Source organism: Oncorhynchus keta, chromosome 17, assembly GCF_023373465.1.
Source record: "Oncorhynchus keta strain PuntledgeMale-10-30-2019 chromosome 17, Oket_V2, whole genome shotgun sequence".
In the NCBI taxonomy this organism is placed as follows: Eukaryota; Metazoa; Chordata; class Actinopteri; order Salmoniformes; family Salmonidae; genus Oncorhynchus; species Oncorhynchus keta.
The window spans coordinates 40,704,443-40,730,436 of NC_068437.1; the positions used below are offsets into that span (position 1 = coordinate 40,704,443).

At 42.6% G+C, this 25,994-nt stretch overlaps 1 protein-coding gene across 1 annotated transcript in view; it reads left to right on the forward strand.

Annotated features, from left to right (window-relative positions):
* LOC118395829 (protein O-mannosyl-transferase TMTC2-like) overlaps positions 1-25,735 on the forward strand; it is a 178,134-nt gene extending 152,399 nt beyond the window's left edge. The window contains exons 10-12 of the mRNA XM_035789804.2: positions 1,082-1,196; positions 5,182-5,245; positions 22,507-25,735. Coding sequence (XP_035645697.2) covers positions 1,082-1,196; positions 5,182-5,245; positions 22,507-22,686 — 359 coding nt within the window. The 3' untranslated portion in view covers positions 22,687-25,735. The remainder of the gene's footprint in view (positions 1-1,081; positions 1,197-5,181; positions 5,246-22,506) is intronic.
* Positions 25,736-25,994: the final 259 nt, after the last annotated feature.

The window sequence follows — 25,994 nt, forward strand, 5'->3', positions numbered from 1 at the left end:
AGACTGTTCTCTCTGCTACTGCACAGCAAGCAGTACCGATGCACCAAGTCTGGAACCAACAGGACCCTGAACAGCTTCTAAGACTGCTCAATAGTTAGATAAATAGTTGACACTTTTTTCACTAATCTCTTTTGACTCATCACATATGCTGTTGCTACTGTTTATCGTCTATCCCGTTGGTTAGTCACCTATATGTACATTTCTACCTTAATTAAGCATATGACAAATCACATTGTATTTTATTTGATACTAAGTCACTTCAACTTTCCTCTTTGAAATGTGCGTTTGAGAGGGAGTGCCAGTAAAATAATTTGTGGTTACATACATTTTGATCGATCATTCGTAAAATGAAATCATTTGTTTCATTTCTTGATATTTGAAGGAATTGCTCTTTACATATTCTTAACCACTCCAATAAAATACCAGTTGACATCTTGAAATCTATCCCTTGCCATTGCAGTATTTCTAAGCTGTAGGTGCTCTGCAATACATTGGTAATCAGTCAGGGGCGAATCAGTCTTTCCTTCACATAAGGCTTGTGGCAAGGACTACATTCACAGCTATTTAGGAAAATATACTTGGTTTCGCCCAGTGGTTTGAAAGCATGGTACAGTAGTGGAGCCCACCAAAATCAACAGACTATTAATTCCTCCCAGTTCGTGGCTCCTTCAGGGGTCCACACTCTAGCGTTATTAGGGAGGTCTACAAAGGCCCTGCTCTACATTTCAGCTGCACCTCAGACGTACAGAACTCAGATCTCCAGCCAGGCCTGACGCACATGTAAGAGAAACATTCCTATCACAACCCTACTAATTGGACAAATGGGCCTGAGTGATGGCCAAAGAGTGATGGTACGCTCCACTCGTATCTTGTGTTTCAGCAAATCACTCTTAGGGCTGACAGAGGCTTGCCTATCTCCCCTGGCCAAAGGCTGACAGAGGCTTGCCTATCTCCCCTGGCCAAAGGCAATATTCCCAGCCACTATTCATCCCTCTCTAGGAATACATCCACACACCGCGTTTTAACATGGTGTTCCTGTTCTCTCTCCTTCCCTTTTCTTTCCCCCTCTTGCTGCTCCCAGGTCAGTTTTTGTTGGAGGAGTCTCGTCTGCTGGAAGCGGCTGAGATGGCAGAGAAGGCAGCTCGTCTGGACAGTGGGGAGTTTGATGTGGTCTTCAGCGCAGCCCACATGCTCAGGTGAGTGTTGGATGGGACAGACACACTGAGAGGGAGGGGACAAGGGCTGGAGGAGGGAGGAGACAAGGGCTGGAGGAGGGAGGAGACAAGGGCTGGAAGAGATAGGAGACAAGGGCTGGGGGAAGGAGGGAGAGCATCTACTGTCTTTGCTTTATTCTAGGGCTTACAGCTCTCCTCTGCCAGTGTGATTTACTTGACCAGCTTCTGTAATCCCCTTCTCTACTGCAGCGAGCGGTAGCCGGGGAGCTGCCGTCTTGTCTTAGTGCGGCGCGCGGCTACGTGCCTGCCTCGTCGCTCCCTCTGCTGTTTCTGTCTTATTCATGCGGAGCCAGTTCCAAACCAGAGCAAAGTTCAGCAGCGCGGCATCTGTCTCACAGCTCTCCTGGAAGCTGCAAGGTGCTGTGTTTCAAGGCACAAGGCGCAAGTGCAAATTTGTAAATAGAGGAACATGCCAATTTAGAATATGCCACACGGACTGAGAGAGGATTACTAGAGCCAACAATATTATATTTCCCTTGTTAGGACTTACCATGGTTAATCAGGGGTTTTCTGTGTGAGGATTACTACTGCAGGCTGTGGGAAATTACGACTACTAAAACAGTTAATGCGATGTCTTGAATCATTGTGCTTCGGGTTCACTTTCTTGACCAAAGACAGAAAGAGGCCATGTCATGCAGCTGTGTATAATGTCTTTATCCAGCTGGTTTTCACAAGGTGTCCCACTGCACATCACTATGATCCAGGGGGATGTGCACCACCAGCATCCCAGCCGTCCATGCTTTACAGAGCCTCTTCCAGGGTCAGGACCCCTGGCTGTTAAAGAGGGTCTCAGGCTGGGCTCATTGAGGGACTCCCCACTGCCACGCTGGCATGGGGTCTCTCTCCTCTGGAACTCATGTTCTTTATGTGTTTGTCTTGGAACCAAGACGTGGAAGGCCCTCGGTTGGTGGGGGATACTAGTGAATCTGAACAGGGGAGGGAGAGGGTGGGGAGGAGTCGACTTTAAGATGTACAAACCTTCTCTTATTGCTCTCTGGGGCTCTTGGTCTTTGACAAGTTTACTTCCTTGCTATCCATTTCCCCCGGCCTTCTTTAAACAATCAGCACGTTATTCCAAACCTTCGTCCGGGTCTACAGATCAGTGGCAGCAGCCAGCAGACGAGGCGAGGCGAGGCGAAGGAAAGGGAGAGGAAGGTTGGCTGACTGCTAGCTCCCAGGGGAATGTGCTAATGCTGCCCTTTAAGTGCTCAAATCCCTCTGCAAGCCAGGCTGTGTGGTGTCACATCACTGTTCTGGAAACCCAGATCTGTTTGACAGAAGGAACAAGGAACAATTGAGTAACGTTTGTGTAACAAGTGTGTCTTGTTGCACGAGACAGATGGGCTAGATGTCGTTAGTACACAGATCGTACACTGGCGGTTGTTGCTGGAACAATTAGTTAATTAAGTCATCTGTATTTTTTAAATGAAGTAATGTGTAGTGTCAGCCGTGTGATTTGTGTGTCTGTGCGTCTGCACCGGGGTTAATAAAGCACATTTAGATGACCGACTATCAAGGCTCGTTTCATCCAGGGAGTTATTTATTTTCGTTCACTCATTATCCCTATTTTCCCTCTCTCTTCCTCTCCGGGCTCTTCTGGTTCTCCTCTCTCACCAACAGCTGTATCTCAGTGGACGGGTCTAACCGAAGGCAGAAGTTTAGGTTGTTTTCTCCCATTGTGCTTGTTGTGCTTTCACAACCCACTATCCACAGGCAATCCTTTGCCCCTCACATTAAACATCTTGTTTGTCTGATGACAATGATGTGGCAGTTCTACAGTCTGATAATGATGTGTTTATAGACCTGAAAATGACATAGAATTAGATTAATTCTTGAGACAATATTCTATTCTGAATATGATTGCAACACATGGTTACGGTCACAGTTAGACAACAAACCCATCTTTGTCATTACTGTATATTTTATGGAACTTAATATTCTTGGGCTCTGCTTCCTGGAGTTGAATTAAGACAAGGTGTTTCAGGTTTCGTTGTGAGGACACACACCAGTTCCCACACCTCCTACACAAAGGCCTTGAACTAAAGCGTATCAATAATTATTTGAGTGAAGCAGTGCTCTCTGCACTGAGTAATGATTCTGAATGAGTCTCAGTGATTCTCCACCCTCATTAGAGCTGGAGACACAGTATGACAGATGCAGGAGACAAACTGTGATCCTATACATCAGTCATTCTTCTTGAGTTTGATCATGTCGTGTCCGTCCAAAACATATATCATATCAGTTCACACCATAGAGACTCATTCACCCCACCACTGGTGTTACCTCATAGAGAAAGCATCCACTCCCCATGTCTGTTGGCCAGCCATTACCACTGTGGCCTAACGGCGATGTTGGTCACATATGGAGCTTAATGGTCTGTTTGTTTTGAAACGAGCCACAAGGGTATCAAGTGTTGTTTCTTGGAGTCATTTGTTTTTGTATGTATATTTAGTTTAGTTTAACCGTCCTAAGAATACACAATGACCCATTCTCTTACCTTATGAAGTACAAACCGTTTTAGCATCTCAAATGTGATTGACTGATTTGGCAGAATTAACATTTCATGGGGGGGAAAGCCCTACAGCTGAAATTGGGGTGATTTAAATGTCATTGTCGGATGCTGGATAGAACTGTTTTTGCTAATATTAGAATCACATGCTGTATGCTAGTAATGCAAACTGACATAAGATTAAGATAGCACGTTTACCAAAACTGCTTCTCCTGCCTCAATCATGTCATATTGTGATGACAGTTCCACGGGAATAGGACAGCACTCATGCGCTACGGTATGACATGTAGCTCAGGTATTAGCTCTATTGACACCCTATGAGATTTCGTTCTAGGTTTAGAGACTACTCAGGTGTGGTGTTGTCATGCTAGTTGTGGAATATGAAAATGTCTGTATATGCCGTATGGAGGAGGATACCATATGGAGGAGGATACCTTAATAAGATCAGACAGACTTAATGGAAGCCCAGTACAGTTCAGATGTTCTCGCTTTCATCATTACGACTCAGGGCTCCGGAGCCAGCCGTCCTTGACTCCGTCCTTGACTGTGTCAAAGTTAAACTGTTTGCAATGAGACAATTGCTACCATCAGTGAAATGCAGCTGCAGGTTGTAAAAATGATTCCTGGTTTATAGGAATATGAATAAACGGAAAAGCTCTTGGCCAAAGGGAAAGAGTCACACAGTCAGGTACGATGGTAATCTAAGCGTACTGGCGTGGTGTATTGTACACGGAGATGAGCATATGGAAGACATTCTTGTTTTGACTGTATTTTTTATTGGAGCGTCTACTGACTTTAAATACTTGAAGTCTTCTGGGATTCTCAGGAGGACATCTGTCTAGAGGTGCCTTTACCTTAAAATATGTTTTCACTGTCTTTCATTGTATGATTTGTTTTATTTGTGGCATCCTTTACAATTTCATTAGATATGATAATCGTATGTGTCCAATGTTTTTGTAAGAAATACTTTAAACGTGCAAATGATTTGACATGGATTTTGTGACGATCTTCTTCCTAGGCCTCAAATCCTCCCAACCCCACTGACCTTCAGTACCAAAAACAACAGATATTTTTTACACAGAAGACAGGAGACTCGCCTTTGAAGTTATGTTTGTTCTTACTAAGGCAGTGGTTGATGAGAAGCCTATTTTAATGACACACAGGTCAAAGCTCATGACATAAAGGTCACAACCCCGGATATAATGGAAACAACCAGGGCATGCTGTACACCACTCAGCATGGGGTGCTGTCTACTGAAAGGCCTGGAAACAAACTGCCTGTTTCATTGACTCCTCTAATTTCGACACGGCATTCTCTCCTCAGCCTGTCCTCACTGACCCCGGAGCAGCAGTAAACAGACAGAGGTCAAGGTCTCCTCTGAACCCTCTGAAGTTCAAAGAAATAATTGATGATTGTTTTTTTTGCTTTCCTTTGCAGACAAGCCAGTCTCAATGACGCAGCCGAGAAGTATTACGGACGGGCAGCCAGCATAAGACCCAACGTGAGTATATCAACCTTTAATCACCCTTTATTACTCAACATAATGGACACTCTCTGAATCACTGGCTGGGTGGCTCTCTGGCCAGTGGCTCTTTGGTCAATCACTGGCTAAATGACTCTCTGGCCAATCACTGGCTATGTGGCTCTCTGGCCAATCACTGTCTTGCCTGTTTCCTCATTGTTAAAAGAGTCATCAGAGTTTGGAGAAAGACATGGGTTAAGTTGTCCTGGGCTGTAAAGGTTTGTGTGTGCAGCATCAATCAGAGACTTCAAAGGAGGGGCCAGGGCCATTTTAGGGTGGTCAGATTGAAAGGAATAATGATAATAACACTTAGTCACAGGGCTTTGGTGTGTGGATAATGAATAGACCCAGATAGTTGAGTAGGCTATCGTTTGACAACACAGATGTTTGAACTGCAGTGGGGGAAAGAATGTTTGGCTTCTGTGGTCTTAATGTTAGTTCCTGATTGGAAGAATTCACTTGTCAAGGAACAATCAAAGTGTGTCTGGAAAGTGTCAACCGACATTGATGTTTGATTCAGCCAACTGAAATGTTTCCTGTAGATACAAACGTACAAAATACACAATTTACACGGTTTACCCACTATGTTTATGTAATGGTAGTGAGTAAAAACGTTGATCATTTGTTTGAATACATTCAAATATCTGTCTGGCTTCAATGGACTATCTTGTATTTATGAGTCAAACTCCCACCCTCTTAGAGCAGCACAATCCTCATTATTGTCATAGTTCAACTAAATGCATTGATAGAGACCGTACACCAAAGAGGTGAAGGTAAAGTGTGAAACTCATTTCCATAACTCAGTGCTACTAATAGTATAGACCCCCAGACAGTCCCCGCTGTGAAGACACTGTGATTGTTGTAAATTAACACAGTTATTCTGTTTATTTTTTATTTAATTGTATTTATTTAACCAGGCATGTCAATGAAGAACTAATTCATATTCACAATGATGTCCTACCACAGCAAACTGGAAAAAGGAAAGAAAATAATGTATTTGGTGTTGGAGCGATGCAAGCTATCCAACATTACTGTTAAAAATACTATCTCAAATTAGAATAGTTCTTGTTTGTGCTGCTTGAAGTGTGAGAACCACAATAAGGTCAGAACATTGGCTGAGATCAGAGCAATATATTTAGAGAGTTAGGCCACATTTGAGAATATTGTTCTGATTCTATACATTCAGTTACATAGCATTGTTTAAATATTCCCCATGTAATGTTAATGGGGCGCTAACATGGCTGCCATAGAATGTTGTAGTGTCATGTAAATATTTCATGCTGAAACAACATTGGCCCAATTGTCTAAATAGGTTGTTATCAATAAAAGGTCACAATAAGGTGCACAGTGTTTTGACTGCTGGGGGGCTATCTAGCTAATAACAGATCACGTCAATACGGCAAGTTAACAAGCTAACTTTCAGAGGATAAACTAGATGGCTATATGGCTAAAATATTGTTTGATTTGCTTTCCATCTAGTGGTAATGACATTAGTCCGACTGATAACTTTACCAGGACGAGGACTTGCCGATGTCAAGCTCTGTCCAAAAGCCTAATCTCTAATGAAGCAAGCTAAATGACACATGTTGCTTAGCTACATGGATAGGCTACCGTCACGTATCTAATACATGATCAGTTGATGTTCAGTGATCATAAAAAGCATGCAGTTACTTGCTGTATAACTCTGATGATAGAGCTAAATGTGGAATGCTCTTCAAGATATTATGATATTAAAACCAAATAGTCATAACATTTATTTAACAATCCCTTGAAAACGGTATGTAGTTGTCAATGATTTTAGTTGAGCTGGGGGTTTCCTTGCCCCCCAGCAGCCAAATTGAACGCTCTGCACCCGTATTGTTAAATTTTATTGATAATATACATATACGTGGCTCTGGCTATATTTTTGCCCTCGGAGCAGCAAGATGATTGGCTTTCCTATGTACTTGTCTATTTCAGGAACAGATCATCATTATAATATTTACATTTTAGTCTCTTGGTATCCACAAATATGTAAACATGCATTCGATGTATCCAAGTTTCAGCCCAATGCGGTCACATTGTTGGGATGCCTCCCTTGTCATTTCGCTTGCTTACAGTGGAGTCTAGGTAATGATTGAGGATGTTCATCCATCTTCCCCAGTATTACCCTTTGTTCTCTCGAAAAATGTTCCTGTCCATCTTCATTTGTGATTGCTATGCTTCAACTCCTGTATAGCTTGACTTTCAAGCACTGGCATTTTCATATTATATTAAGTCCACTTGTCCGATCACTTTACTTAGGACTGGACGATTGGCTTAACTCAATGGCTTTGGTGCCTCAACACTCCCCTTCTCCTTCTGTCCAGAGACCAGCCTATCAGAGGCCTGCTTTGGTCACCATAAAATTACAGCATCTGTAGTCTTTACGTTTGCCAGTCCAATTAGATATGGTCCCTATGCTTTCTATTTACAGTGGCATAAAGTAGGTTTATGGCCAGTTGTTGCTCCCTCCTCATCATACTCCCATGGTTTTAAGCAGCTGTTTCTTCTGAGGTCCAGCTAATATACTCCACATCTGGTGACGCTTCCATTACAACTACATGCCAGAGGAAAGGTTTGGAGGGTGTGGAGGATCGCTGGGGCGGGGATCTTTTGAAGCTCGACTGGAGAAGGACCAAAAGGAAAAGCAGGAAGAGAACGAAGAGCAGTAGAATCCCTACCCAGGAGTCCTTGCACACCATTATCTCTCATGTGTAAGTGTCTGAGGCTGAGGATATAAAGGCCTAGCCTGTGATGGTATTTCATTGTGTTCAGTCCAAGGAGCCAGAGGTGTTCTCCTCCAGGGGTCTCAGCTTTTACTTCCCCTGATTCTTTCCTCCCAGACAGCTGGGTTCAATTAGTCTTCCTCAAGACAGTTTGATTAAATCAATCCCTGAAACATGTTTACACACTGTCACACCCCCCTTCTCTCTCCCTCTCGCGCTCTCTCGTTCTTGCTCTCACTCTTTCATTCTCTCTCTCTGTCACACACACATGCACCACATACCCAAATATTATGGTAAAGTACAGAATTGCAAATCAGACAACCAACTAGGCTTGGGCATTATACAGATTTTCATATCGTCATACCGGCCGTCACTCATCCCAGGATTCACGGTATTACCGGCATATCACACAAGGGGTCGCTAAAAACACAAGAAAAGCCCATCAGGCCTCTATTATCATGCCCATCAATGCTAACCAAATTTGTAAAAAACTAATAGAGAAATCACATAGACGCTGTTAGCTAAATGCTTATGAGCGAAAAATAACAAAACTCATTGCAAAGACAGGCAAATCCAGCTCATAAAGTTATACAAGCATAGCTAGTAGCTACCGAATGTCATTTTCAGTGAGTGTAGACATTTACAAGCGAAAGTGAATGAGAGAAATTGTGCAAATGGACAAAGTTGTGATGCATGCTTTTCTGAAAGAAGAGCAGCATACAGTATATCACAAAAGTGAGTACACCCCTCACATTTTTGTAAATATTTGAGTATATCTTTTCATGTGACAACACTGAAGAAAGGACACTTTGCTACAATGTAAAGTAGTGAGTGTACAGCTTGTAAAACTTTGTAAATTTGCTGTCCCCTCAAAATAACTCAACACACAGCCATTAATGTCTAAACCGCTGGTAACAAAAGTGACTACACCCCGAAGTGAAAATGTCCAAATTGGGCCAAAAGTGTCAATATTTTGTGTCATTTTCCAGCACTGCCTTAACCCTCTTGGGCATGGAGTTCACCAGAGCTTCACAGGTTGACACTGGAGTCCTCTTCCACTCCTCCATGACAACATAACGGAGCTGGTGGATGTTAGAGACCTTGCACTCCTCCACCTTCCGTTTGAAGATGCCCCACAGATGCTCAATAGGGTTTAGGTCTGGAGAAATGCTTGGCCAGTCCATCACCTTTAACCTCAGCTTCTTTAGCAAGGCAGTGGCCGTCTTGGATGTGTGTTTGGGGTCGTTATCGTGTTGGAATACTGCCCTGCGGCCCAGTCTCTGAAGGGAGGGGATCATGATCTGCTTCAGTATGTCACGGTACATGTTGGCATTCATGGTTCCCTCAATGAACTGTAGCTCCCCAGTGCTGGCAGCACTCATGCAGCCCCAGACCATGACACTCCCACCACCATGCTTGACTGTAGGCAAGACACACTTGTCTTTGGACTCCTCACCTGGTTGCCGCCACACACGCTTGATACAGTACCATCTGAACCAAACAAGTTTATCTTGGTCTCATCAGACCACAGGACATGGTTCCAGTAATCCATGTCCTTAGTCTGCTTGTTTTCAGAAAACTGTTTGCGGGCTTTCTTGTGCATCATCTTTAGAAGAGGCTTCCTTCTGGGACGACAGCTATGCAGACCAATTTGATGCAGTGTACGGCGTATGGTCTGAGCACTGACAGGCTGACCCCCCACCCCTTCAACCTCTGCAGCAATGCTGGCAGCACTCATACGTCTATTTCCCAAAGACAACCTCTGGATATGACGCTGAGCACGTGCACTCAACTTCTTTGGTCGACCATGGCGAGGCCTGTTCTGAGTGGAACCTGTCCAGTTAATCCGCTGTATGGTCTTGGCCACCGTGCTGCAGCTCAGTTTCAGGGTCTTGGCAATCTTCTTATAGCCCAGGCCATCTTTATGTAGAGCAACAATTATTTTTTTCAGATCCTCAGAGAGTTCTTTGCCATGAGGTGCCATGTTGAACTTCCAGTGACCAGTCAGTATGAGGGAATGTGAGAGCGATGACACCAAATTTAACACACCTACTCCCCATTCACACCTGAGACCTTGTAACACTAACGAGCCACATGACACCGGGGAGGGAAAATGGCTAATTGGGGCTAATTCCACCTCACACACAATCAGACCACTACAACACCACAGAAGAACAATAACATACATATAGCCGGTATTTCACCACTACCAACGTGTGGCCCTTTCATATCACATATATTTAAAAATAAAAACTAGGCAAGTCAGTTAAGTACAAATTCTTATTTACAATGACGGCCTACCCTGGCCAAACCCAGACGACGCTGGGCCAAATGTTCGCCGCCTTATGGGACTCCCAATCACAGCCAGATGTGATACAACCTGTATTCAAACCAGGGACTGTAGTGACGTCTCTTGCACCTAGATGTAGTGCCATAGGCTGCTGCGCCACTCAGGAGACCATCTATGTGCTTTCTTTTTAAAGGAGTTACATTTCGTTGTGGTCAGTTATGGTTATTATTTTCTGTGTTCTAGTTAAAACGCTCCGTCCTGCAAATTGGTTCCTAAAATCTTATCCCGCGCTTTGACCCATCAATTGCAGGGTCAAATACAGGGTAATTTATTACTTAAGCCAGTAAAAAAAAGTACCATGACCGTTTAACCATGAAATCTGGCTTCTCATGTGATTTAAACGTATAGAAATGTTTTTACTTCTTCTGCTAGAGGATATTGCTTTAGCTACAAAAGTACCAGTCCCGCAGTCTGTGGTTACCGAAGCACTTCTAAGATGAAATCACAAATTATTATTTTTTCTGGCAATTAAACGCTTTAACACATTGGAGAAAGCGGGAGTGGGAATTCCTGGTCAGGCCAGCCTTTACTTTGGCCTCAGCCACTGTAGCCAATGTGTTTTCTTACATCTGTTAAGGGATATGCGGGGCTCTCTAAGGGACAATGAGATTATTCCACAGGCAAGTTTGATTTATTTATCAATTTAATTCCCCCTATGAGAGAAGAGGCGATATTGGACATATTGTTCCCATCGAAATGCTCATGCATGGAGCATCACTCATCTAACCTTGACACTGGAAAAACAGAGATGATGAGTGTCTGAGACCAGAGCAGAACAGAGCAGAGCAAAGCACAGCTGAACACGACTTCTACTGCAGGTAACACAGCTCAGATTACTGTGAACAAAGCAAGACAAATGGCCAGACAATGGGAGAGTGTCTGTGGTTTTATGTCCACAGACTTTATGTCATTCATGACTAGATGACCAAAAATGCCTGAATTGTAGTTCACTGTCACCATGACATAAGAAGTATTTTAGGTTGCATACCTTCAGAGTAACACTTCTAGGGCCAAGGGTTAAGGGGTCAGACATACAGGTAACTGCCAAAATAAATAAAACACTTGAGTAAATGAGGGATACTAAGTATTTAAAGCAGGTGCTTCCACACAGGTGTGGTTCCCATTTAATTAAGCATTAATTATCCCATCAAATCAAATGAAAATACCACATGTGTACAGTGAAATGCTTACTTACAATCCCCTAACCAACAATGCAGTTTTTAAAAAATATGGATAAGAGTAAGAAATAAAAGTAACAAGTCATTCCAAGATGGCGTAGCAGTAAGTCGTCCTGTCGTATCGTGTCCCCTGTATATATCGTCTCTTTTTCGTTTTACATATTTTTCTTCGCATATCTTTAAAAACATTTTGCTAAACCTAAGCTTCCAAATACTCTTATGCAACCCGCCTCACCCAATGTAGCTACTTTTTCCTAAAGTATTTATATTTACTTCGGAACCGGAACCCCTCAACTGAAGCTAGCCAGCTAACCACCAGCTATGCTAGCGGTGCTAGCGGTCTTCAGCTAACCGGTCATCAGCTAACCTTTAGCTCGGAAAGCTCTCGCCAGTTCTCGCCAGTTCGAACAACGCGACGCTAACCAGAGCATAACGGACCTATTTATTTTTTTATCCCCGGATTCCCACCGCAAACAGAATTTTTTTTCAGCTGGATCTTCACAACTAGCTATCGAGCTAAACCGCAACCCTGGTTGATTACTCCTGGCTAGCGTTTCCACCCACTTAGCTTGAAGCTAGCCCGGCCAGAGCCCCTGTGCTACCGCCGTAGCATACTCCTGGGCTACAATACCCGGACCCACGACTGGTCTATCGATGTCACCGCATGAAGAGGAATAAACAGACTCACCCCATCGCGACGTCCCCCAAAGGCTAACTCTCTAGCCCTTGCTATCTCCTTGCTTGCTAATTCGGCCTGCTAACTGCTAGCTTGTTTAGCCCAGAACTCACTCAATAACCTCCAGAAGCTAACCAGCTAACTAGCTACAAGCTATTTAGTCATTGTTAGTTTTTTAACCTGGATAACACTCGCCTGTCCAGCTCCCCTGCCCCATCCACCGCTGCCCCCTGGACACTGATCACTTGGCTACACAGCTGATGCACGCTGGACTGTCCATTAATCACGGTACGCCATTCTGCTTGTTTGTTTTATCTGTCGGCCCCGTTGCCTAGTCAACGCCATTTTACCTGCTGTTGTTGTGCTAGCTGATTAGCTGTTGTCTCACCCACTGTTTTAGCTAGCTTTCCCAATTCAACACCTGTGATTACTGTATGCCTCGCTGTATGTCTCTCTCAAATGTCAATACGCCTTGTATACTGTTGCTCAGGTTAGTTATCGTTGTTTTAGTTCACAATGGAGCCCCTAGTCCCACTCCTCATACCCCTGATACCTCCTTTGTCCCACCTCCCACATATGCGGTGACCTCACCCATTACAACCAGCATGTCCAGAGATACAACCTCTCTCATCATCACCCAGTGCCTGGGCTTACCTCCGCTGTACGCGCACCCCACCATACCCCTGTCTGCGCATTATGCCCTGAATATATTCTACCATGCCCAGAAACCTGCTCCTCTTATTCTCTGTCCCCAACGCTCTAGGTGACCAGTTTTGATAGCCTTTAGCCGCACCCTCATACTACTCCTTCTCTGTTCCGCGGGTGATGTGGAGGTAAACCCAGGCCCTGCATGTCCCCAGGCACCCTCATTTGTTGGCTTCTGTGATCGAAAAAGCCTTGGTTTCATGCATGTCAACATCAGAAGCCTCCTCCCTAAGTTTGTTTTACTCACCGCTTTAGCACACTCTGCTAACCCTGATGTCCTTGCCGTGTCTGAATCCTGGCTCAGGAAGGCCACCAAAAATTCAGAGATTTCCATACCCAACTATAACATCTTCCGTCAAGATAGAACTGCCAAAGGGGGAGGAGTTGCAGTCTACTGCAGAGATAGCCTGCAAAGTAATGTCATACTTTCCAGGTCCATACTCAAACAGTTCGAACTAATAATTTTGAAAATTACTCTCTCCAGAAATAAGTCTCTCACTGTTGCCGCCTGCTACCGACCCCCCTCAGCTCCCAGCTGTGCCCTGGACACCATTTGTGAATTGATTGCCCCCCCATCTAGCTTCAGAGTTTGTTCTGTTAGGTGACCAAAACTGGGATATGCTTAACACAACCGGCAGTCCTACAATCTAAGCTAGATGCCCTCAATCTCACACAAATCATTAAGGAACCCACCAGGTACAACCCTAACTCTGTAAGCAAGGGCACCCTCATAGACGTCATCCTGACCAACTGGCCCTCCAAATACACCTCCGCTGTCTTCAACCAGGATCTCAGCGACCACTGCCTCATTGCCTGTATCCGCTACGGTGCCGCAGTCAAACGACCACCCCTCATCACTGTCAAACGCTTCCTAAAACACTTCTGTGAGCAGGCCTTTCTAATCGACCTGGCCCGGGTATCCTGGAAGGACATTGACCTCATCCCGTCAGTAGAGGATGCCTGGTCATTCTTTAAGAGTAACCTCCTCACCATTTTAGATAAGCATGCTCCGTTCAAAAATGCAGAACTATGAATAGATACAGCCCGTGGTTCACTCCAAACCTGACTGCCCTCAACCAGCACAAAAACATCCTGTGGCGGACTGCAATAGCATCGAATAGTCCCCGCGATATGCAACTGTTCAGGGAAGTCAGGAACCAATACACGCAGTCAGTCAGGAAAGCTAAGGCCAGCTTCTTCAAGCAGAAGTTTGCATCCTGAAGCTCCAACTCCAAAAAGTTCTGGGACATTGTGAAGTCCATGGAGAACAAGAGCACCTCCTCCCAGCTGCCCACTGCACTGAGGCTAGGTAACACGGTCACCACCGATAAATCCATGATTATCGAAAACTTCAACAAGCATTTCTCAACGGCCAGCCATGCCTTCCGCCTGGCTACTCCTACCTCGGGCCAACAGCTCCGCCCCCCGCAGCTCCTCGCCCAAGCCTCTCCAGGTTCTCCTTTACCCAAATCCAGATAGCAGATGTTCTGAAAGAGCTGCAAAACCTGGATAAATCAGCTGGGGTTGACAATCTGGACACTCTATTTCTGAAACTATCCGCCGCCATTGTCGCAACCCCTATTACCAGCCTGTTCAACCTCTCTTTCATATCGTCTGAGATCCCCAAGGATTGGAAAGCTGCCGCAGTCATCCCCCTCTTCAAAGGGGGAGACACCCTGGACCCAAACTGTTACAGACCTATATCCATTCTGCCCTGCCTATCTAAGGTCTTCGAAAGCCAAGTCAACAAACAGGTCACTGACCATCTCGAATCCCACCGTACCTTCTCCGCTGTGCAATCTGGTTTCCGAGCCGGTCACGGGTGCACCTCAGCCACACTCAAGGTACTAAATGATATCATAACCGCCATCGATAAAAGACAGTACTGTGCAGCCGTCTTCATCGACCTTGCCAAGGCTTTCGACTCTGTCAATAACCATATTCTGATCGGCAGACTCAGTAGCCTCGGTTTTTCGGATGACTGCCTTGCCTGGTTCACCAATTACTTTGCAGACAGAGTTCAGTGTGTCAAATCGGAAGGCATGCTGTCCGGTCCTCTGGCAGTCTCTATGGGGGTGCCACAGGGTTCAATTCTCGGGCCGACTCTTTTCTCTGTATATATCAATGATGTTGCTCTTGCTGCGGGCGATTCCCTGATCCACCTCTACGCAGACGACACCATTCTATATACTTTCGGCCCGTCATTGGACACTGTGCTATCTAACCTCCAAACGAGCTTCAATGCCATACAACACTCCTTCCGTGGCCTCCAACTGCTCTTTAACGCTAGTAAAACCAAATGCATGCTTTTCAACCGATCGCTGCCTGCACCCGCATGCCCGACTAGCATCACCACCCTGGATGGTTCCGACCTTGAACATGTGGACACCTATAAGTACCTAGGTGTCTGGCTAGACTGCAAACTCTCCTTCCAGATTCATATCAAACATCTCAAATTGAAAATCAAATCAAGAGTCGGCTTTCTATTCCGCAACAAAGTCTCCTTCACTCCTTCACTCCTTCACTCACGCTGCCAAGCTTACCCTAGTAAAACTGACTATCCTACCGATCCTCGACTTCAGCGATGTCATCTACAAAATTGCTTTCAACACTCTACTCAGCAAACTGGATGCAGTTTATCACAGTGCCATCCGTTTTGTCACTAAAGCACCTTATACTACCCACCACTGCGACTTGTATGCTCTAGTCGGCTGGCCCTCGCTACATACTGGTCGCCAGACCCACTGGCTCCAGGTCATCTACAAGGCCATGCTAGGTAAAGCTCCGCCTTATCTCAGTTCACTGGTCACGATGGCAACACCCATCCGTAGCACGCGCTCCAGCAGGTGTATCTCACTGATCATCCCTAAAGCCAACACCTCATTCGGCCGCCTTTCGTTCCAGTACTCTGCTGCCTGTGACTGGAACGAATTGCAAAAATCGCTGAAGTTGGAGACTTTTATCTCCCTCACCAACTTCAAACATCAGCTATCTGAGCAGCTAACCGATCGCTGCAGCTGTACATAGTCTATTGGTAAATAGCCCACCCATTTTCACCTACCTCATCCCCACAGTTTTTATTTATTTACTTTTCTGCTCTTTTGCACACCAATATCTCTACCTGTACATGATCATCTGATCATTTATCACTCCAGTGTTAATCTGCAATATTGTAATTATTCGCCTACCTCCTCATGCCTTTTGCACACATTGTATATAGACTCCCCTTTTTTTCTACTGTGTTATTGACTTGTTAATTGTTTACTCCATGTGTAACTCTGTGTTGTCTGTTCACACTGCTATGCTTTATCTTGGCCAGGTCGCAGTTGCAAATGAGAACTTGTTCTCAACTAGCCTACCTGGTTAAATAAAGGTGAAATAAAAATAAAAATAGAGCAGCAGTAAAATAACAATAGCTAGACTATATACAGGGGGGTACCGGTACAGTGTCAATGTGCGGGGTCACCTGTTAGTTGAGGTAATATGTATATGTACAGTGGTTCCTCCATTAATAGTCGCGAGCTTACGCCACGTGACTTAGATGTCATTTGTGGTTTAGTACGGTACCCTGTGTCACCTTTTTTTATTTAACCAGGAAGGGCTCATTGAGATTAGAATCTCTTTTTCAAGAGCGCCCTGGCCAAGATAGGCAGCACCAAGTCATTACAAAAAAATTACAGACAGACAACAGGAAAAACTACAAGTAATCTAGTAAAAACCATTGAATTCACAAGAGTATAAAACAGCAAATAAAAACATTGACAGGTCAGGGAATCAGCCTCAAAATCCTTCATCAGTGATTTAAAAACACCAATCGGGACAGGTTCTTCCAGTTTAAAAGTATTTTGTAAGGTGTTCCAAGACGATGGCGCAGAGTACATAAAAGCCCTTTTACCAAATTTAGTTTGGACATTTGGAGCAGTTAGCAGGAAGTCCAGCGAACGAAGAGAGTACCCACCACATTTCTGAACAATAAAAATGCACAAATAAAAAGGTAGTTAACCAAAAATGGCTATGTAAATAAAAGTATACCAGTGACTGAGCCTACGAATGACTAGAGAAGGCCAGCCAACCCTGGTATACAAAGTGCAGTGGTGCGTAAGGGTTTTGCAGTTTAAAAAAATCTCAAAGTGCCATGGTAAAGAGTGTCAATTGATCTCAAACACTGAGCGGAAACATTCATCTATAAAATATCCCCATAGTCTAGTGAAGGCATAAATGTAGCTGACACTAGCCTCCTTCTGGCTTCAAAAGAAAAACAGGCCTTATTCCTAAAATAAAATCCCAATTTCAGCTTAATTTTTTGCTAAATTGTTGATTATGCAATTTAAAAGAGAGGCCGTCATCAATTAAAATTCCAAGATATTTATATGAGGTTACAACCTCAATCTCCTTGCCCTGACAGGTAAAAGGTGAAAGGTTCAGAGGTCTATTTCTTGCATTAGAAAACACCATTAGTTTAGTTTTGTTTATATTGAGGATAAGCTTCAATTGACACAAGGTATGTTGAACAGTATAAAAAGCAGTTTGCATGTTCTGGAAAGCTTTTGTAAGAGACGAGGCACAACAGTAAATAACAGTATCATTAGCATAAAAAATTAAGTTGTGCATTTTGGACCTTTTTGTCTAAATCATTTATATAAATAGTGAATAAGAGAGGACCAAGTACAGAGCCTTGGGGAACACCATTCAAGACAGACAATTTAACTTCTTGCGTCGAGCCATCCCGGATCCGGGATCGTGACTACAGCCTCAAGTCCATTACAATAACGCAACGTTAACTATTCATGAAAATCGCAAATGAAATGAAATAAATATGCTAGCTCTCAAGCTTAGCCTTTTGTTAACAACACTGTCATCTCAGATTTTCAAAATATGCTTCTCATCCATAGCAAAACAAGCATTTGTGTAACAGTATTGATAGCTAGCGTAGCATTTAGCATTAGCATTCAGCAGGCAACATTTTCACAAAAAAAAAACAGAAAAGCATTAAAATAAAATCATTTACCTTTGAAGAACTTCGGATGTTTTCAATGAGGAGACTCTCAGTTAGATAGGAAATGTTCAGTTTTTCCTGAAAGATTATTTGTTTAGGAGAAATCTCTCCGTTTTGTTCATCACGTTTAGCTACGAAAAAAAACTGTATCCAGGAGTGTAATTCCATTCGCAAGCTCATTAGCATAACACAACGTTAACTATTCATGAAAATCGCAAATGAAATGAAATAAATGTGCTAGCTCTCAAGCTTAGCCTTTTGTTAACAACACTGTCATCTCAGATTTTCAAAATATGCCTTTCAACCATAGCTACACAAGCATTTGTGTAAGAGTATTGATAGCTAGCATAGCATTAAGCCTAGCATTCAGCAGGCAACATTTTCACAAAAACAAGAAGAGCATTCAAATATAATAATTTACCTTTGAAGAACTTCGGATGTTTTCAATGAGGAGACTCTCAGTTAGATAGCAAATGTTCAGTTTTTCCAAAAATATTATTTGTTTAGGAGAAATCGCTCCGTTTTGTTCATCACGTTTGGCTAAGAAAACCCCCGAAAATTCAGTCATTACAACGCCCAACTTTTTTCCAAATGAACTCCATAATATCGACAGAAACATGGCAAACGTTGTTTAGAATCAATCGTCAAGGTGTTTTTCACATATTTATTCGATGATAAATCGTTCGTGGAAGTGTGCTTTCTCCTATGCATATAATTTTGAGAGCTAGCACATTTTCTTTAATTTCATTTGCGATTTTCATGAATAGTTAACGTTGCGTTATGGTTATGAGCTTTAGGCTATTATTACGCTCCCGGATACGGGATTGCTCGACGCAAGAAGTTAATAGCCTTCCAAAACTTTCTAGGGTCATTCAGGTTATCAGTGGTAACAGACATAAAATATTCAGACTTGGCCTTCCTGAGAAGAAAAGAACACTTGTTTCGTAACTGCCTAAAAATAAGCCAATCATCATCAGAACATGATTTCCTTGCTTTAGGCCAGGCCAGATTACGGTCGTGAATAATACAAGACAGCTCAGAAGAAAACCATGGATTATCCCGCCCTTTTCTCACTATCTTAGCTACTGTTGTATCAACATGTTTTGACCATGACAGTTTACAATCCAGGGTTACTCCAAGCAGTTTAGTCACCTCAACACGCTCAATTTCCACATGATTTATTACAATATTTAGTTGAGGTTTAGGGTTTAGTGGATGATTTGTTCCAAATACAATTCTTTTAGTTTTTTAAATATTTAAGACTAACTTATTTATTGCCACTCGTTTTGAAGTAACAGGCTGATTGGTTGGCTATTTCAGCCAATAAAAGGTGCTTTACTACTCTTGAGTAGCGGAATGACTTTTGCTTCCTTCCAGGCCTGAGGACAACACTTTACTCTAGGCTTAGATTGAAGAGATGGCAAATAGGAGTAGCAATATTGTCCGCTATCATCCTCAGTCATTTTCCATCTAAGTTGTCAGACCCAGGTGATTTGTCATTGTTGATAGACAATAATAATTTTTTCACCTCTGAATTCGATATTATGGAATTCAAAATTACAATGCTTGGATGTGTAGTTTCGACATTTGTTGCTGGCATGTCATGCCTAAGTTTGCTAATCTTGGGAGCAACGTGAGCAGCGACGACGTCATGAATATAAAATATATTTGGCTGTGTGTGTGTGTGTGTGTGTGTGTGTGTGTGTGTGTGTGTGTGTGTGTGTGTGTGCGTGCGTGCGTGCGTGCGTGCGTGCGTGCGTGCGTGCGTGCGTGCCTGGGTGCCTGCGTGCCTGGGTGCCTGCGTGCGTGTGTGTGTGACTCAGTCACCAGATCTCAACCCAATTGGGAAATTTTGGAGCAGCACCTGAGACAGCATCAACAAAACACCAAATGATGGAATTGCTCGTGGAAGAATGGTGACACATTCCAGACACTTGTAGAATCTATACCAAGGCGCATTGAAGCTGTTCTGGTGTCTCGTGGTGGCCCAACGCCCTATTAGGACATTTTCTGTTGGGTGTTTCGTTTATTTTGGCGGTTGCAGTACCTGTATCTATTATTAGCTAGCACACAACATGATTTGGAATTACTAGTCCAGTTTCTATTTGTTCCACACAGTTGATGTTGTTTCATCAATTACAACATGCCAGGTGAAAAATATTTTTGTTTTAAGGACATGAATTGAGTCCAGAGATTTAAGTTCTTCATGTCAACTTTTAATATATCACCAAGATGCTGTTGTTTATACCAATGTGCATAGTGGGGTCCATTTAGACATTTGTAAACCTTTGCCACGCAGCATTTCCCATTCCGTTCATAGACACTTTTCCCCTGCCATGCTACAGTATTGGCAGCAGTATTACTCCACAGTGGTCTATGGTCTGAAGGGAAGAAATTAAGTATTTTATAAACTTTTGGTGAAATTTGTGAAAATGTCAAACCATGATGACATAAACACATGGTGTTTCATGAGACAAATACCTATGTGTGATAATTACTTATAAGTCACCAAAACAGCAGAATTATATTCTATGACTTTACAAACTGTTATTGGTATTTTTTATTGAGACAGATTACATTTGACAAATAGCAAATTAAAAAAACTATCAGACAAAAAACAATGCATGTGCAGTTCAGCAACTCACCCAGTATGTGTCATTATTTAGTTAGAATTATTTTGATCTCTCTCATGACATGCTCTGAACTTTACATTCAAAACAGTCATTAATCAACCATAATATAATGCTGTGTGTTATTACTCTGTAACAGTTACGTAACTGTACACAAGTACAATGAATTATCTTCCAAATGAATATAATAATAATAATATATGCCATTTAGCAGACGCTTTTATCCAAAGCGACTTACAGTCATGTGTGCATACATTCTACGTATGGGTGGTCCCGGGATCGAACCCACTACCCTGGCGTTACAAGCGCCATGCTCTACCAACTGAGCTACAGGACCACCATATATATATGAGACGTGAGACATTTCCTTGGTCTCACTTCTCTCTGGATTGTTTTGATTTAGATTGGGATCTGAACACCACTCTCTTACGATCCCGTGTGACACATCCCTTGGTCTCACGTCTCTCTGGATGGTTTTGCTCTGGATTGTTTTGATTTAGATTGGGATCTGAACACCACTCTCTCACGATCCTGTGTGACACATCCCTTGGTCTCACGTCTCTCTGGATGGTTTTGCTCTGGATTGTTTTGATTTAGATTGGGATCTGAACACCACTCTCTTACGATCCCGTGTGACACATCCCTTGGTCTCACGTCTCTCTGGATGGTTTTGCTCTGGATTGTTTTGATTTAGATTGGGATCTGAACACCACTCTCTCACGATCCTGTGTGACACATCCCTTGGTCTCACGTCTCTCTGGATGGTTTTGCTCTGGATTGTTTTGATTTAGATTGGGATCTGAACACCACTCTCTTACGATCCCGTGTGACACATCCCTTGAACTGACTCTGGTATCTTACCTCATGGCATCAGCAGGAAAATGCATTAAAAGACATTAATCCATGTGTCCCACTTCAAAGAGCTGGGTTCAGATATGGAGCCCCAAACAGAGGGACATTGAGAAGTCCTGACACCACCCCCTGAGAAGGGCACTATGGCCTGGGCGGTCTAGATGGCTGGTCCAACAGCATATCACTACTGTCACAGTATGCTGTTTAACTTTGGCGATTGGTCCTGTTAACTGAGACTGATTTAGTTTAAGGTCTGAAAAATGACTACTATATCATATTGGCTGACTGAATTAACCTGCAGTATCATGACATTTGTCCTCTGTTTTGGCAATCAGACATTATTGTAATAGGTCAACTGAAAGCATGTTGAGTAGGCCTGTATGATAAAGAGGAATGAGTATTCTGTATTGAGGTAGAGCTTGGTTTCAGGCAATAAAATGCCTCCATTCTAGTCAAACAACCCCACCAATTTCTATGTGATTAAAAAATACTTTATTTCAACTTTAATCGTTGTCCTATCAATATTTTCTCAGGACTTGTTAGGGGACTGTCATGCCGTCTCTTTCGAGAAATGCTTTTCTTATTAAGTAATGTATCCGACCAAGTCTAGATTCATAAAATAAGGAGATATGACATAACTTGCATTATTTATATCCAAACATATTTTCATGGCTGTCAGCCAAGGGATGTTGTAACATTATATATGATCTATGCAATTAATTCCACAGTCAAAACAGAGGCTGTTAGTGGGAGCTTAATAAAGTGTTTTAATGAGCTGACAGCTCTGGGGGGGGGGGGTCTGACTGAGTTGTACTGTAGGAGACTGTTACTCTCCTGCCACGTCTGCTACTGCCTCAATAGGCCTGACTGTGCTCTCAGCACTCTACTCCACTCGCAACCACATACTCACTCCCCTTCATATCCATCTCTGACTGTTAGTGTCTGCGACACCATTCAGAGTGACATTTGAACAAAGATTTTCTATACTGCTAGAAGAAATGGTGCTATAAAGAACCAAAGATAACCATTATTTGAAGTAGTGTTGCCTTCTGTGAGATGTGATTCTGAGAATGACTGAACTGAACTGTCCTGTTCTTGTGTTCCAGTACCCAGCAGCCCTGATGAACCTAGGGGCCATTCTCCATCTCAACGGGAAGCTGCGGGAGGCGGAGACCAACTACCTGCGAGCTCTGCAGCTGAAACCAGACGACACCATCACCCAGTCCAACCTGCGCAAGTTGTGGAACATCATGGAGAAACAGGGCCTCAGGACCATGGGGCTGTGAGTTAGCTCTCCAGCCAGCAAGCCATCTGTGCAGCAAGCCTGGGGAACAAGTCACCCTCAGAGGAGAGAGGGAAGAGAGACTGGGAAGGTGAGGAAGGGGGGGGACAGCAGAACGCTCCTCGTGACTGTCTGTTGTGAGGAGCACTACATTGGATGATGACATTCTGGAACTTTGTCCAAAAAGGGTGCTCTCCCAGGATCTGTGACTCTTGAACAGAGCACTTAACTTGAAGTGGGCCATATTTTGTGGTTAATTAGGTTTTGAATTAGTTATAGATTCTTAAAAAATATTTAAGGACAACGTTTGTCCTGGGACAGTGCAAGATTAAAAGTGTGTGCGAGTGACAGGAAAAAGAACTTCCCAAGGCGCTGCCCTCTGAAGCAGGAGCAGTGGAGTAGAAGTTACTTTTACTCACCGTCTAATTACGTTCTTCGTCTGAAGTCAGTTCATTGGCTTCTGTGCATATCAGTGGAACTCGTGGCATGGTATTGGAGTTTACAGCTTTATCAGTTGTAAACAGCTTTATCAGTTGTTCTCAAATGTAACACTCCCACTGGGTACAGACATCAGTTCAACATCTAGTTTTGATTTACATTTGGTTGAGTTGTCAACTAACATGAATTCAATGTGAAATCAACAACAACAAAATCACCATGTTATTGGATTTAAGTTAAAAAGTTGAGTGAAAATAAGACTTGAATTGCCTTACGTTAACTATTTTCAAATCCAATCTGTTTTCCACGTTGATTCAACGTCATCGCATAGAATTTGGGGGTGGAAATTACATGAAAACAACCTTGACTCACCCGGCTTTTGCCCAGTAGGCAACTAGTGGAGGTCAGGGTTGATTAATTATTGATTCCGAATGCCTATGAGATTTCACTGATTGTACATGTTGTTGGACATTGAGACCTATAGCACCATGCCTGCAAACGATATGTAGCAGATTGTTGAGCATCATTGAGTGATAAAAAGGGAACCCGTCATTGAAAATAAGAATTTGTTCTTAACTGACTTGCCTAGTTAAATAAAGGTACAATAAAATTGTTGCCAAAAAACACAGTGGTAGTTGTGAAATAAAATGCCAATACATCTGTCAGATGGAAAGGTGAAATGACTTTGAACTGAAAGAAATGTCTGTCATTATTTGCAAACTCTATTTCTAATTGAAGGTGTGAACCTATTCCATGTAAATGTAGCAGATCATTTCACATTCCTTCAATAAGCTTGTTGTTTCATAGAGAGACATCACATGGCTCCTGTGTAGGCTACTCATGTGTCCTTGGATATTTGTCTTAGAGGACAGTAATGTGTTATGAAAGGAAATGGCCAACTAACTTCCGATAGTACTAACATTAGCCCCTCTAAGTTGGCATGCGAGCTGGAGGTTTGGACATTACCAGAGAACTGAGGACTTCCTCTTCCTTCGTGATTCATACTGATGACCTGTCTTCAGACATGATTAGGGGACAGTTGGAAGCCATTACTGATGACTGACATCTCCTAACCAAAATAGCTGTCTAATCGATGCACTCCTTTACATAACAATGCACAGCTATAGTTTGTCTGAGGGAATCTTTTTATGTAATATTGCTTTGAAAACGTAAATGTTATTTTATTTGTATGTATACATGAAGTTTAATATATACAGTAAAAAGCCACATACATTATAATGGAGACAATAGTCTGACTTGCAAGGGAATGTCAGTGCCCAGCAGGTTCAGTATCTGTAAGATATGAAGGATTTTCCATACTATCAACACATCATGTTCTCTCACTCTTTTCGGTCTTAAACGTCCATTTTGTATATATTATGTGTAATTAACATCTACTTGGTGCTTGTCATTAAAACATTTACCACCGTTTATCAACTTACATTTGGAAGGAAGAAAAAGTATTTTGGAGATGATCCCGCTATGACATTTATGTTTATGGTAAAGAAGCCCACAGCCACTGGGCGGTTTAATATTTGTAAGTTATTTCTTTGTGTTATCTTGGCATATAAACCAGCTGGTACTGTGTTAGCTTTTTAAATGTATGTTGAAGGAAGTTCGTAAGATAAATATTGATCCATTTCCCTTCAAGAAATGTGATATACCTGTACACGTTTGTCTGGAAGACTTTGCCTTGCATTATGACTGAACAAAAGTATTATACAGCTATTTGATTTCAACTATTTTCAACTATTTCAACTATTTTTCAACTATTTTCAGCTATTTCAACCCCCTTTTCTGACAGGTGTATCTTGATTATGCTAAGATATTGCATTTGATGAAAAAAATCTAAGTTCATCATAGACAATAAATTAAATGGCTACCAAAAAGTCAAAAGTATTAAAATATTGCCATTTCTTTTGCTGTTCTTTTGCTGTCTCTGCAGTCACCCCATCCATCCGAGGTCATATCCAGTGCTTTATGACGTTAGTAGTCTGATAGTTGCCTTGTTCTTTCTTGAACAAAAAAAATGATAGTTGCCCTGCTCCACTCTGTACGTAACCTCTGTTCTCATGTCCTGCTGCCAGTATTGGAGTCACAGCATGGCACTGTGTCTGGCTGGAGCTGGATGGTCTTACTGGTTGTTACAGTGCTGACGATTGTGATGGTCTTGACCATACAGCACAACACTGTACAACACTGTGTTGTATATCGCTATGGTCACCATGTCTATCTGTCTGTTATAGTGAAATGTTGAACTAGGTTATCACAATAAACTATTCTACCTTCACACCTTCCACCCCACTCCTACAACCCCCATCACAAGTTGTGCTAATTTCTCTTGTGGATAAATTGTTTATGAACAAATTATAGTATGAATGAAGATGGAAATAAGTGTTTCATTCTGTCTCTCTGCTCAGGGATTACAAGCGGTGGGTTGTATTGCTGAATCATACTCACAGAGCACTCAGAGAGTTTACTAAATTAAAGTTTTATTTTTTGAAAGTTGTTGTATTTGTATAAATTATCAAGATTTGTAGCCTTTGCTTAAACGATGCGCCAGTATAAACTTTCCCAATGTTGCTTTTTTTCCACAATAAAGTAATGGTGTTCTGCTTTCATTGTCTGTCTGGGTATTTTAGGGAAATAGTTTTAGAGAGTTTATTTTACATTTACAGTACTTTAACATGTCACACTTAGCCTCAAAAACAACATTCCCATGACGTCCTTCTATATACTGATATACAGTGCATTCGGAAAATAATTTTTCCACGTTTTCTTACGTTACAGCTTTATTATAAAATTGATGAAATTGTTTTTTCCCCACATCAATCTACACACAATACCCCATAATGACAAAGCAAAAATATGTTT